Source organism: Protomyctophum parallelum (genome assembly GCF_964188405.1).
Source record: "Protomyctophum parallelum genome assembly, chromosome: 1".
Lineage (NCBI taxonomy): Eukaryota > Metazoa > Chordata > Actinopteri > Myctophiformes > Myctophidae > Protomyctophum > Protomyctophum parallelum.
Genome location: NC_139697.1, coordinates 1,345,732 through 1,359,591, shown reverse-complemented (window position 1 = coordinate 1,359,591; position 13,860 = coordinate 1,345,732). Strand labels below are relative to the sequence as shown.

General features: G+C 46.9%; 1 protein-coding gene across 1 annotated transcript in view; it reads left to right on the top strand.

The window, feature by feature from the left end:
• Window positions 1-1,418: 1,418 nt before the first annotated feature.
• col28a1a (collagen, type XXVIII, alpha 1a) overlaps window positions 1,419-13,860 on the top strand; it is a gene marked incomplete at its 5' end in the record, with an annotated part of 82,652 nt that continues 70,210 nt past the window's right edge. The window contains 9 exon segments of the mRNA XM_083784547.1: window positions 1,419-1,551; window positions 2,838-2,936; window positions 4,147-5,571; window positions 6,120-6,218; window positions 7,730-7,938; window positions 10,175-10,264; window positions 11,923-12,089; window positions 12,091-12,238; window positions 12,992-13,051. Of these exon segments, the coding sequence (XP_083640673.1) occupies window positions 1,419-1,551; window positions 2,838-2,936; window positions 4,147-5,571; window positions 6,120-6,218; window positions 7,730-7,938; window positions 10,175-10,264; window positions 11,923-12,089; window positions 12,091-12,238; window positions 12,992-13,051 (2,430 nt within the window).

The window sequence follows — 13,860 nt, the reverse complement described above, 5'->3', positions numbered from 1 at the left end:
GTTGTGGACTATAAATCTGACCCAACGACAACAAAATACTCTTTAGTTTCGGTTCCGAGAGGCTAATTCTGTGAGTTCCTGGTTCTGAGAGAATAAATAATGGGCCTTAAAATGAAAAGCTTTGAAAAGCTTTTACTCACTATTCATTCTTTGGGTTCTATGACATGTTGTTTTACTTACTATTCATTCTTTGGGTTCTATGACATGTTGTTTTACTCACTATTCATTCTTTGGGTTATATGACATGTTGTTTTACTTACTATTCATTCTTTGGGTTCTATGACATGTTGTTTTACTCACTATTCATTCTCTGGGTTCTATGACATGTTGTTTTACTTACTATTCATTCTTTGGGTTCTATGACATGTCGTTTTACTCACTATTCATTCTTTGGGTTCTATGACATGTTGTTTTACTCACTATTCATTCTTTGGGTTCTATGACATGTTGTTTTACTTACTATTCATTCTTTGGGTTCTATGACATGTTGTTTTACTCACTATTCATTCTTTGGGTTCTATGACATGTCGTTTTACTCACTATTCATTCTTTGGGTTCTATGACATGTTGTTTTACTTACTATTCATTCTTTGGGTTCTATGACATGTCGTTTTACTCACTATTCATTCTCTGGGTTCTATGACATGTCGTTTTACTTACTATTCATTCTTTGGGTTCTATGACATGTTGTTTTACTCACTATTCATTCTTTGGGTTCTATGACATGTTGTTTTACTCACTATTCATTCTCTGGGTTATATGACATGTTGTTTTACTTACTATTCATTCTTTGGGTTCTATGACATGTCGTTTTACTCACTATTCATTCTCTGGGTTATATGACATGTCGTTTTACTCACTATTCATTCTCTGGGTTCTATGACATGTTGTTTTACTCACTATTCATTCTTTGGGTTCTATGACATGTTGTTTTACTCACTATTCATTCTTTGGGTTCTATGACATGTTGTTTTACTTACTATTCATTCTTTGGGTTCTATGACATGTTGTTTTACTCACTATTCATTCTTTGGGTTCTATGACATGTTGTTTTACTCACTATTCATTCTTTGGGTTCTATGACATGTTGTTTTACTTACTATTCATTCTTTGGGTTCTATGACATGTTGTTTTACTCACTATTCATTCTTTGGGTTCTATGACATGTTGTTTTACTCACTATTCATTCTTTGGGTTATATGACATGTTGTTTTACTCACTATTCATTCTTTGGGTTCTATGACATGTTGTTTTACTTACTATTCATTCTTTGGGTTCTATGACATGTCGTTTTACTTACTATTCATTCTTTGGGTTCTATGACATGTTGTTTTACTTACTATTCATTCTTTGGGTTCTATGACATGTCGTTAACCCTTTGCATTCTTTCAGGCAGAGAGGCTGGACACAAAGACAAGATGGCGGCAGCGTGGAGGTTTGCAGAGTTTCTATTGGTCGTTTTGGCCTTGATGTGGGAGCCAATCGGAGGCCACGGCAGGAGGAAGAAGAACCAACGAGACGACAACCAGGTCATCCACCACCAGCTGAAAGGTGAGAGACATTAACCAATGAGAGACAACCAGGTAGAGACATTAACCAATGAGAGACAACCAGGTAGAGACATTAACCAATGAGAGACAACCAGGTAGAGACATTAACCAATGAGAGACAACCAGGTAGAGACATTAACCAATGAGAGACAACCAGGTAGAGACATTAACCAATGAGAGACAACCAGGTAGAGACATTAACCAATGAGAGACAACCAGGTCATCACCACCAGCTGAAAGGTGAGAGACATTAACCAATGAGAGACAACCAGGTAGAGACATTAACCAATGAGAGACAACCAGGTAGAGACATTAACCAATGAGAGACAACCAGGTAGAGACATTAACCAATGAGAGACAACCAGGTAGAGACATTAACCAATGAGAGACAACCAGGTAGAGACATTAACCAATGAGAGACAACCAGGTAGAGACATTAACCAATGAGAGACAACCAGGTCATCACCACCAGCTGAAAGGTGAGAGACATTAACCAACCAGTTAACTAGACGGGCCTGTTGACTGACACCTGTCCATTTAAACTCTAGACGGGTCTGTTGACTGACACCTGTCCATTTAAACTCTAGACGGGCCTGTTGACTGATACCTGTCCATTTAAACTCTAGACGGGCCTGTTGACTGATACCTGTCCATTTAAACTCTAGACAATTTACAATTTATAATTTAGGCATTTAGCAGACGCTCTTAATCCAGAGCGACTTACAATAGTCAAGAACAAAAGCATGGGAATACATCACAAAAGCATTTATCATAAAACATGCGTAAGCTAAGAAAGTAACAGTGGAATATCTATATTATGAGACTATACATATAAACTATATATATATACTACTATGCTATACATATGTACTATGGCGTGCTATGACTATATACAATGCAATTATAGTGCCGTCTACATAACATGCTATAAGTCTGTATCAGATGCTATCTAAGTCTACAGAAATGCTATCTAAGGGGGTAGGGTAAGTGCTATGGGCCATGATGGAGTCTAAAAAGGTGGGTTTTCAGACTACGGCGGAAGATTGGGAGTGATGCTGCAGTTCTGACTGCAATGGGAAGTGCATTCCACAGTTTTGGAGCCAGAAGGGAGAAGAGTTTGGGACGTGTGGAGCGTTGTCCCGGCGTTTTTAGTGAGGGTTGTCAAAAGGCTCATGGAGAGTAACTCCCATCCAATCAAGCCTGAGTGAGTGGCAGCTTGTCCATTGGCCACGCACAGGTGTTGGAGGCTATAAGTGGACCTGTCCTGCACTCATTCCCCCATTCAAGCTGGGAAGATCACCACACCAGTGCTGTGTCTTGTTGTCCACCAAACCTCCAGCACCAACTCTCTCTTCCCCTCCAACTGTGTGCGTCCACTAACCAAACGTGAGTTAGGTGATCATGGACTGTATATTGTTTCTCCTATTACCAGCAGTTCTTTAAGTTGTTTATTTAAGGGTTTGTTTATCACCTCATCTGCATGGACTCACTGCACTGCCCATGTGCTTTGAGTCAACTGCTTGTTATGTGGTTTATTTCCACTGGTTTATGGAAACTGCATGGAATGTATAATGTTTGGCCTGCCTAATTGGGCATCATGTGTATATATATATTTGACATATTATAGTTATAGGTATGTTTCATATATGATTGATTGATGCTTTCCTTATCTATTTGGCCTGCATTGTTCCTGCATGGACTCAAAGCACATGGGCAGTGCAGTGAGTCCATGCAGATGAGGTGATAAACAAACCCTTAAATAAACAACTTAAAGAACTGCTGGTAATAGGAGAAACAATATACAGTCCATGATCACCTAACTCACGTTTGGTTAGTGGACGCACACAGTTGGAGGGGAAGAGAGAGTTGGTGCTGGAGGTTTGGTGGACAACAAGACACAGCACTGGTGTGGTGATCTTCCCAGCTTGAATGGGGGAATGAGTGCAGGACAGGTCCACTTATAGCCTCCAACACCTGTGCGTGGCCAATGGACAAGCTGCCACTCACTCAGGCTTGATTGGATGGGAGTTACTCTCCATGAGCCTTTTGACAGCCACCCCGGAATTTGGATAAATTCCAGTTCATCCAAAGGCTCAATCGTTGTACGCAATGCTAGCTGATTGATTGATGTTGAGGAAGCCACCCCGTCAACAGTCTCAGATGTAGCAGCGATCACCTCTTCCCATGTCTGGGACTCTGCAGGCTTGGGGAAAGCATCTGTCGGCATGGAAGGGATGCTATAGCATCTTGCAGATGAAGACTCTGGGCCCTCACTAGGTGGTGGAAGGGAGGCAGGCCAATGGGCTGCCCCTCGGTCGTATGGTTTGGAGGGGGAAGGTGGTCCGGCTCTCGGACTGGGTCGAGTTGACTGGGTAGAGGTCCCTAGTGATTGAACCTCATTCCCGTAGGTGAGTGGATGGGCTGGAACTTTTACTGCCCAGCCCAAGGATGTGTGGTTAGCAACAGGCCCACAAAATGGCCCAGCCACCACTGGCTCAATCGGGGTGACGAAATACGGGTAGTCAGGCCCGATGAGGGTAAGAGGCTTCACTTTGACCAAGTTGGTAAGTGGGAGGGTGAAGGTCGGATCCATCAGGTCAGGCTGACCGAGAGGAAGGCAGAAGGCTGGAGGATGAAGAGGAAGAAGAGAAATTGGAGGATCAAGCGGAGCCGGACAAAAGGGCCATGAAGCCGCTCCAGGGAGCCACCGTCCCACCCAAGGCCCATGCCACAAGGCAACAACCCGCCTTGCTGGTTGAAGGGTTGCCTCACCCCCAGCGGAGGCGACAACAGCTGAGTGCAGCCTTGCTGGAACCGGGCCAGCCCGCAGAGGAACCGCCTGCTGCATCGTGCAGCCAGGCAGGCTCCACCCACCACTCCAGAGCGTCGAGCCAGGCGGGCTCCGTCCACCACTCCAGAGCGCCCAACCGAGCAGGTTCTGCTCACCAATCCAGAGCTGCCAGCCGGGCAGTTTCTGGACCGGGCGGCTCGGGAGCATCCAGCGGGAGAAGCCAACACAGCGGTCGCTCAACAGCCCTGTCGGGGACCCAAGTTGCCGCTCTAAATGAGAGGAAGAGGGTCCTGGCTCTACAGGAGGTCGAACAGCAGATCAAGGAGGACAGAATCGCAGACGAGCGATGTCGGATCCTGGAGGAGCGGACTCGGCAAGATCTGCAGGAAAGGGAGTACATCACGGAACACCTGATGCAACAGCGGCGGATGAGATATGCCCGGTGGAAATTGGAGGAGGCCCACATAGTCTCATCTTTCCTGGAGAGGAACAAGAAAGTAGATGCTGGTCCAGAGTCCATCCACCCGGGAGAGTCCGTCCACCTACACGAGGGCTCAGCCCAGCAGGTGTCCGTTGACCGCCATGCATACGCAGCCCTCCAGGGACGACTGAGTGCAGCGCTGGGGCCAGTAGCCTTCACTGCAGAGCCGACGCACCAAGCAGTCTGCTTGTCAAAACCCGGGACCCCTATACCACCTCCTACAGTTCCACTGCCCTCTCAACAAGAACCCAGTCCACCCAACATTCCAGCTACTCAGCCATCAGGTGACCATCGGCCCACCGATGAGGACGCCGTACCTGAGTTCCAGAAGGAGCTGAGCATGCTCACGATGGGAGCAACCAAGAAGCTGCATATTGACCAACCAAACTGTTCAAAGGTCAAGTTGGAAGTGTCAAAGGTCACACCATTTAATGGAGAAAGAAGCACAGATGATTTTGCTGTCCTAGATGATGGAACCGAAAGGACCATCATTCTCCCAGCTGCAGTCCGGCAGCTTAACCTGAGGGGCACACCCGAGGCCCTTAACCTAACGGTGAGATCAAATGTGCTTCAAATAACCGGTACAGCCGTGGCCTTCTCCATTACCTCTGCAGGTCAACCTGACCTGATGGATCCGACCTTCACCCTCCCACTTACCAACTTGGTCAAAGTGAAGCCTCTTACCCTCATCGGGCCTGACTACCCGTATTTCGTCACCCCGATTGAGCCAGTGGTGGCTGGGCCATTTTGTGGGCCTGTTGCTAACCACACATCCTTGGGCTGGGCAGTAAAAGTTCCAGCCCATCCACTCACCTACGGGAATGAGGTTCAATCACTAGGGACCTCTACCCAGTCAACTCGACCCAGTCCGAGAGCCGGACCACCTTCCCCCTCCAAACCATACGACCGAGGGGCAGCCCATTGGCCTGCCTCCCTTCCACCACCTAGTGAGGGCCCAGAGTCTTCATCTGCAAGATGCTATAGCATCCCTTCCATGCCGACAGATGCTTTCCCCAAGCCTGCAGAGTCCCAGACATGGGAAGAGGTGATCGCTGCTACATCTGAGACTGTTGACGGGGTGGCTTCCTCAACATCAATCAATCAGCTAGCATTGCGTACAACGATTGAGCCTTTGGATGAACTGGAATTTATCCAAATTCCGGGGTGGCTGTCAAAAGGCTCATGGAGAGTAACTCCCATCCAATCAAGCCTGAGTGAGTGGCAGCTTGTCCATTGGCCACGCACAGGTGTTGGAGGCTATAAGTGGACCTGTCCTGCACTCATTCCCCCATTCAAGCTGGGAAGATCACCACACCAGTGCTGTGTCTTGTTGTCCACCAAACCTCCAGCACCAACTCTCTCTTCCCCTCCAACTGTGTGCGTCCACTAACCAAACGTGAGTTAGGTGATCATGGACTGTATATTGTTTCTCCTATTACCAGCAGTTCTTTAAGTTGTTTATTTAAGGGTTTGTTTATCACCTCATCTGCATGGACTCACTGCACTGCCCATGTGCTTTGAGTCAACTGCTTGTTATGTGGTTTATTTCCACTGGTTTATGGAAACTGCATGGAATGTATAATGTTTGGCCTGCCTAATTGGGCATCATGTGTATATATATATTTGACATATTATAGTTATAGGTATGTTTCATATATGATTGATTGATGCTTTCCTTATCTATTTGGCCTGCATTGTTCCTGATTGATTATTTAACATAGAGATATAGTTTCTCATATATATATTTGAAGCTTTGAGATATTATATATATATATTATTATTATATATGTATATTTGATGCTTTAAGATATTATATATATATGTTATTATTATATATGTATATTTGATGCTTTAAGATATTATATATATATATGTTATATCTGATCTCTAATTATGCATGTTTGATTTAATTATTAATATTATTTATACTCTTGAATATGGATCGAGCTGCCATTTATGATTTGTCTGATAGGCTTATTGATGCCGACTATTGTTTGTCCCTTTGTACAGCACACACACCAATTAAAACCTTAAAACGAATCCTCTGCCTCTGCCTCCTCTTGGTCAGCCTGGCCGGTGGCCTTGCCTGCTCACCATTCTGTCCATTCCACATACACGAACTATATCCGAGTGCCAACACTCTGCCAACACTTCCAGCTTCCCTGCGTTGGCTGATCTGAGTGCGCAGGAGGGTTTGTAGGGTTCAATCATACTTGCAAGATATGGGGGAGCCATACCTTTGGTTGCCTTGAATGCCAGCATCAGAGTTTTGTATTCTGTGCGGGCAGCGACCGGGAGCCAGTGGAGGGAGCGGAGCAGGGGGGAGACATGTGAGAATTTTGGCTGGTTGAAGACCAAGCGAGCTGCTGCATTTTGGATCAGCTGGAGAGGCTTAAGTGCACATGCTGGTAGGCCAGTAAGGAGGGAGTTACAATAGTCGAGTTTTGACAAGACTGTTGTCTGGATTAGGAGCTGGGCTGATTCCTGGGTGAGGAACGGTCTAATTCGTCGTATATTATAGAGTGTGAGCCTACAGGATCGAGTGACAGCTGTGATGTGAGCTTTGAACGAGAGCTGACTGTCCAGGACAACACCGAGGTTCCTGGCTGTTTGGACAGACGTTACCAGGGCGTTGTCTACGGAGATAGTTAGCTCCCGCATAGGGCAGGACTTAGCTGGGAAGAAGAGAAGCTCAGTCTTGTCTGGGTTCAGCTTGAGGTGATTGGAGGACATCCACTGTGAGATGTCAGCCAGGCATGCAGTGATGCGCTCTTCCACCTGAGTGGCAGTAGCTCTGATCTCTCTCTCTCTCTCTGTGTGGGTCTGTAGCTCTGATCTCTCTCTCTCTCTCTCTGTGTGGGTCTATAGCTCTGATCTCTCTCTCTCTCTCTCTGTGTGGGTCTATAGCTCTGATCTGCCCCGTGGAGGTCCTCTTCATGGTGGACTCCTCAGAGACGGTGAAGCTGCAGCTGTTTGAGCGTCAGAGGGACTTCGTGCTGCGCTTCTCCACCAGACTGCTGCAGCTCCACTCTGCAGGCTGGAGGCTCCGCGTCCGGCTGGCTGCGCTGCAGTACAGCTCCGCTGTCTCCCTGGAGCACAACTTCAGAGACTGGCAGGTATGGGGGGGGGGGGGGGGGGGGTTGAGGGGCACAGAAAGACTTCAGTGCACTGTGCGTACACAGTGCACTTCAGTGCACTGTGCGTACACAGTGCAAGGAATGAATGCATTCGCCATGTATCCGAAGGAAGTCTGATCCAATCACTTTTAGATTTACTCCAGTTTAATCCTGAGTTTTAAGTTTTGTTGTGTTCAAGATCTGATTTTAGGCCATGTTTAAGCCTCCAGGAAAATCCGTGTTGAGGTTCTTAATCCACTGTTTTTCATTAAAACGTCTTTGTCCTAAAACTGTCCAGTTGGGATTGTGTTGAAGAAGTCCAGCGCCTTTTAGGGCTTCAATGCCGTGAGCCATGAAATGTTGAACCAACCTTGTGGTTGTCTTTTTTTGCATTGTTTAATATTGTATCTGTGTTGTCCCAGCCTTGTAGCTATTGTTTTAACCCTAACCCTAACCCACACAAAGCCAACTGGAGTCGTGACAAATCATGACAACAAAAACACAATGTTGTGGGCCGAACAAATCATTAGAAAGAAAAAAATAAAACGTTTTGAAATGTCTATGAGCATTGGGAATTATTTCCTGCATGGGCCCAAGGACTGTATAAAGAGGACAGGAAGCGAAGACTGTACGGGTGCCACCATGTTGCTCCATGGAAGGAAAGAAACATGCGCAGTTGAGACCAGGAAGTTGGACATGCATATGGCACAAATGGCCCAGCAGATGGCGTGAGGTGACTAAAGACCTTGCTGAATGTAGGGACGCTTGTATCTCACTCTTCTGCCAGCCTATATGCTGAAGCCAGCTTGGCTCAGTGCTCACCATGAACGGACTGACTGAGACAGCCGTGTCATGATCAGTGCAACTATAATATCTATATAATTTTATGTAATACAGTGGTTTTCAAACCTTTTTGTATCAAGTCCCATTATTTATTGGGCATTTTATCCATATGGACCACCATTTTTTTATGAGATGTAGCCTCTCAGACCCAAAACTTTTTCATTTAATAAGATCTTGACCACAATCTCTCCATGTACGATCATCAATACAGCATGTGTATTGATGATGGTAGCCTACTTAAGGAGAGACAACAGGCAAAAGTTGATCAAAATAACAATTATTCTACATTCTCTTGTGTAGACTTATTATGCAGATCTTAACAATAATTGAACTCTTGAGAGTTTAAAATGAAACCAAATGGACGGGTTACGCTCTCAAGAGTTAAAGATCTATAAGAGTCCATTTGGTTACCAAGCTGGAGACTACCTAGCTGAAACCCCCTCAAGGGTGCTGGTGGTCCCCAGACCAGGTTGAAAACCACTATACATAAAATTATATAGATATTATAGTTGCACTGATCATGACATGGCTGTCTCAGTCAGTCCGTTCATGGTGAGCACTGAGCCAAGCTGGCTTCAGCATATAGGCTGGCAGAAGAGTGAGATACAAGCGTCCCTACATTCAGCAAGGTCTTTAGTCACCTCACGCCATCTGCTGGGCCATTTGTGCCATATGCATGTCCAACTTCCTGGTCTCAACTGCGCATGTTTCTTTCCTTCCATGGAGCAACATGGTAGCACCCGTACAGTCTTCGCTTCCTGTCCTCTTTATACAGTCCTTGCATGGGCCTGGCGTCGTCATGAAAGGGGAGGGGCCTGGCGTCGTCATGAAAGGGGAGGGGCCTGGCGTCGTCATGAAACGGGAGGGGCCTGGCGTCGTCATGAAAGGGGGGCGGGGCCTGGCGTCGTCATGAAAGGGGGGAGGGGCCTGGCGTCGTCATGAAAGGGGGCGGGGCCTGGCGTCGTCATGAAAGGGGAGGGGCCTGGCGTCGTCATGAAAGGGTAGGGGCCTGGCGGCGTCATGAAAGGGGAGGGGCCTGGCGTCGTCATGAAAGGGGGCGGGGCCTGGCGTCGTCATGAAAGGGGGCGGGGCCTGGCGTCGTCATGAAAGGGGAGGGGCCTGGCGTCGTCATGAAAGGGGGGCGGGGCCTGGCGTCGTCATGAAAGGGGGCGGGGCCTGGCGTCGTCATGAAAGGGGGGCGGGGCCTGGCGTCGTCATGAAAGGGGGCGGGGCCTGGCGTCGTCATGAAAGGGGGCGGGAGTCGGGACTGCGATGCTCTAAAGTGCAGCATCTTGTGTAACAACTGTTTTGAAAGGCGCTAAATAAATAAAATGACCTTACCCCTCCCTCCCCCTCCCCCCCTCCCCCCCCCTCCCCCCCTCCCCCCCCCCAGGACGTGGATGTGTTCCAGAGCCGCGTGGCGGCCATGTCGTACATCGGACACGGCTCGTACTCGGCGTACGCCCTGAGCAACGCCACGCAGGTACGGCGGCTTTTGGTCATTCAGTCTCTTGAATAGTTTTCACTTATAGTTTTAGTCACATTTTAGTCACCTGGGAATGTCTTATTGTTAGGCTAGTTTTAGTCGACATTAACCCATTCTGACCTGAGATCAGATTCATACGAGGTTTCCACTGGAGACACACTGTGGTCTGATTAAATGTCATAAGATTTCAGTCGACTAAATCTACAGTTGATTTAGTCGACTAAAATGTATTTTGGCGGGCCTTGATGTTGTGTCGTAATTGTCAGCATGCAACCAAGTGTAAAATGACTTATACTGGATCTCTTCATGTCCACTAGTCCCTTCCTAACATTTTAGTCTAGTTTTTATTTGTTGACAAAATCAACAGCATATTTAGTCTTATAGTTTTAGTCATCATGGCTTAGTTTTTATTTAGTTTTTATGTAGTTTTTGTCAGTGATAAAAAGGTAGTTGACAAACATTTTCGTCATAGTTTTAGTCGACGAAAACAACACCGGCTGTAACCCTAATGTGACCCTAATGTTTCTTTGAAAGCAGGGAATAGTAGCTTCAAATTGACATCTTGGTTGTTCAGTTTGACCCTCCGGTTTTGGAGATATGGCTGGGAATTCAAGGCCCCGGGGGGCCACAACTGTAGAATGGTTGTGTGTGTGTGTGTGTGTGTGGGGGGGGGGGGGGGCACAACTGTAGAATGGTTGTGTGTGTGTGTGTGTGTGTGTGTGTGTGTGTCGGGGGGGGGGGGGGGGGCAGCTTGCGAAGATTTGTGGGTTTCTCAAAATGCATGTTGTGTTCAAACACAAAGATTCATGTAATAGAGCCCACATTTGTGCACATGTAGCCTGCACGGTACACAAAGGGTGACATATGTCTATATACAATACAGTATGCTACGTTTAATGATAGACCTATTTGACAACGCGTAAAAAATAATTGCCTTGACATTAACGACTCACAAGTGTCAGCGTGCACCAGCTGAAAACGTACGCACGCACGCACGCACGCACACACGCACGCACGCACACAGGCACGCACCAGCAGTACTCTAGTCTAAAGTGACTGGTGTCTGTCTCGTTTCTCTCCAAAAGCCCTTGAATATATTCAATAACTATCATATATGATAGAATATGATTCTATATCTATGAAGGATTACTGTAATTATGATAATCTCACACACCATGCCTGTGACTTGCATTAATTCGCTCTCTCTAAAAGAATTGCAAACTTTGAATCTCTTTCAAAACTAATGAACGTAAACCTTTATAACTCTAAACCTTTATAACTCTAAACCTTTATAACTCTAAACCTTTATAACTCTAAACATCTAAACCTTTATAACTCTAAACCTTTATAACTCTAAACCTTTATAACTCTAAACCTCTAAACCTTTATAACTCTAAACCTCTAAACCTTTATAACTCTAAACCTTTATAACTCTAAACCTCTAAACCTTTATAACTCTAAACCTTTATAACTCTAAACCTTTATAACTCTAAACCTCTAAACCTTTATAACTCTAAACCTCTAAACCTTTATAACTCTAAACCTTTATAACTTTATAACTCTAAACCTTTATAACTTTATAACTCTATACCTTTATAACTCTAAACCTTTATAACTTTATAACTCTATACCTTTATAACTCTAAACGCCGCCAGCTGTTCAGCCGCGAGACGTCGTCCTCCAGCCTGCGGGTGGCGCTGCTGCTGACGGACGGCGTGGACCACCCGCGCTCCCCCAGCGCCGTCATGGCGGCCGCCGAGGCCAAGAACCACAACGTGAGGCTGTTCGCCCTGGACCTCAGCCCCGCCCCCCCCCTCCTCCTCCTCGGCCAATCAGGACACAGCAGCGGCGGCGGCGGCAGCGGGGGGCGTGGCCAACGCCAGGCTGCGCTCCATCGCCAGCGCCCCGGCCAATCAGCATGTGTTCAGCCTGGGCGACGCCCAGCTGGACGACCGGCTGTACAAAGAACTGGTCAGTCTCTGATGATGATGTCATGATGATGTCATCGTCGAGGTCCATTATCTATCCCTTCCCTCTCTCTCTCTCTCTCTCTCTCCCCCCCTCTCTCTCTCTCTCTCTCTCTCTCTCTCTCTCTCACTCTCCTCTCTCCCCCCGCTCTCTCTCTTTCTCTCTCTCTCTCCCTCCCCCCTCTCTCCCCGAGTCCCCCCTCTCTCTCCCCCCTCTCTCTCTTTCTCTCTGTCTCTCCCTCCCCCCTCTCTCCCCCCTCTCTCTCCCCTCTCTCTCCCCCCTCTCTCTCCCCCCTCTCTCTCCCCCCTCTCTCGCTCTCTCTCTCCCCCCTCTCTCTCCCCCCTCTCTCGCTCTCTCTCTCCCCCTCTCTCTCTCTCTCTCCCTCCCCCCTTTCTCTCTCCCCCTCTCTCTCTCTCTCTCTCTCTCTCTCTCTCCCTCCCCCCTCTCTCTGTCAGTCTAAATATAATGCATTGCAAATTGTGTCTGAATAATATCGCACAGGATGGGCTGCGAAAGGCAGCCAGACAGGCAGCCATTCATTCATTCATTCATTCATTCATTCTCTTCCCCCCCCCCCCCCCCCTCTCTCTCAGAGCACAATAGTCAGCCGTGGGGTACGTATACCTATAAATATATACATGTATATCTCTGTAAACCAGAACAACATTAATGTCAGCTCTGAATTCATTCACGTTGTAAATGTCTGAGCCACCATACATGTCACTCAACCATTCAACCTGTCATTCAACCAATCAGTGTCCAGAGCCAAAGTCCTGTCTGTGCAGCAAAGGAGAACGAGGACATCCTGGGAGTTCAGTGAGTATTAACCACTTATATTATATTAGTAGAACCCACTACGCCACCCCGGGCCAGACCTATACGCTGCAAAGACTCTCATTTGTTTGGGCGGAGGTTGTGGGATTTTAGCGGAAGTATATCGCCCTGCAAGGAAATTACGTTGATGCTTTAACCCATTCTGACCTGAGATCAGATTCATACGAGGTTTCCACTGGACACACACTGGTCTGATTAACCCATTCTGACCTGAGATCAGATTCATACGAGGTTTCCACTGGACACACACTGGGTCTGATTAACCCATTCTGACCTGAGATCAGATTCATACGAGGTTTCCACTGGACACACACTGGTCTGATTAAAATCAGTTTACATTCTCCGCGAATGAAACAAGTGTTGTGATTGGTTCGGGAACGTTATCGTATCCGGGGGAGGAGTGGTCTGGAGAGAGAATGCTGATTGGTTACTGTGCCTCACAGGCCTCACAGCCCCCAACATGTCATAACAAGCTTAACCTTGCCTTGTTTAACATCAGGTCACTAACAAATAAGTCCTCCTCTGTAAATGATATAATCTGTAAAGAGAAGCTAGATATAATCTTTCTAACAGAGACATGGCTTGGCTCGGATGGAGCTGTTCTCCTAGCGCCAGCCTGTCCCGCAAACTACAGTTTCATTCACTCTGTTCGCGAGGCTAAGAAAGCAGGTGGACTGGCAAATATGTTTACAGACACTTTAAAATTCAAGGCTCTGACCCTTGGCAGCTTTTTATCCTTTGAACACCAGGCCACTATACTGCAGGGTCAATCCTCTATGCCAATGATTAGC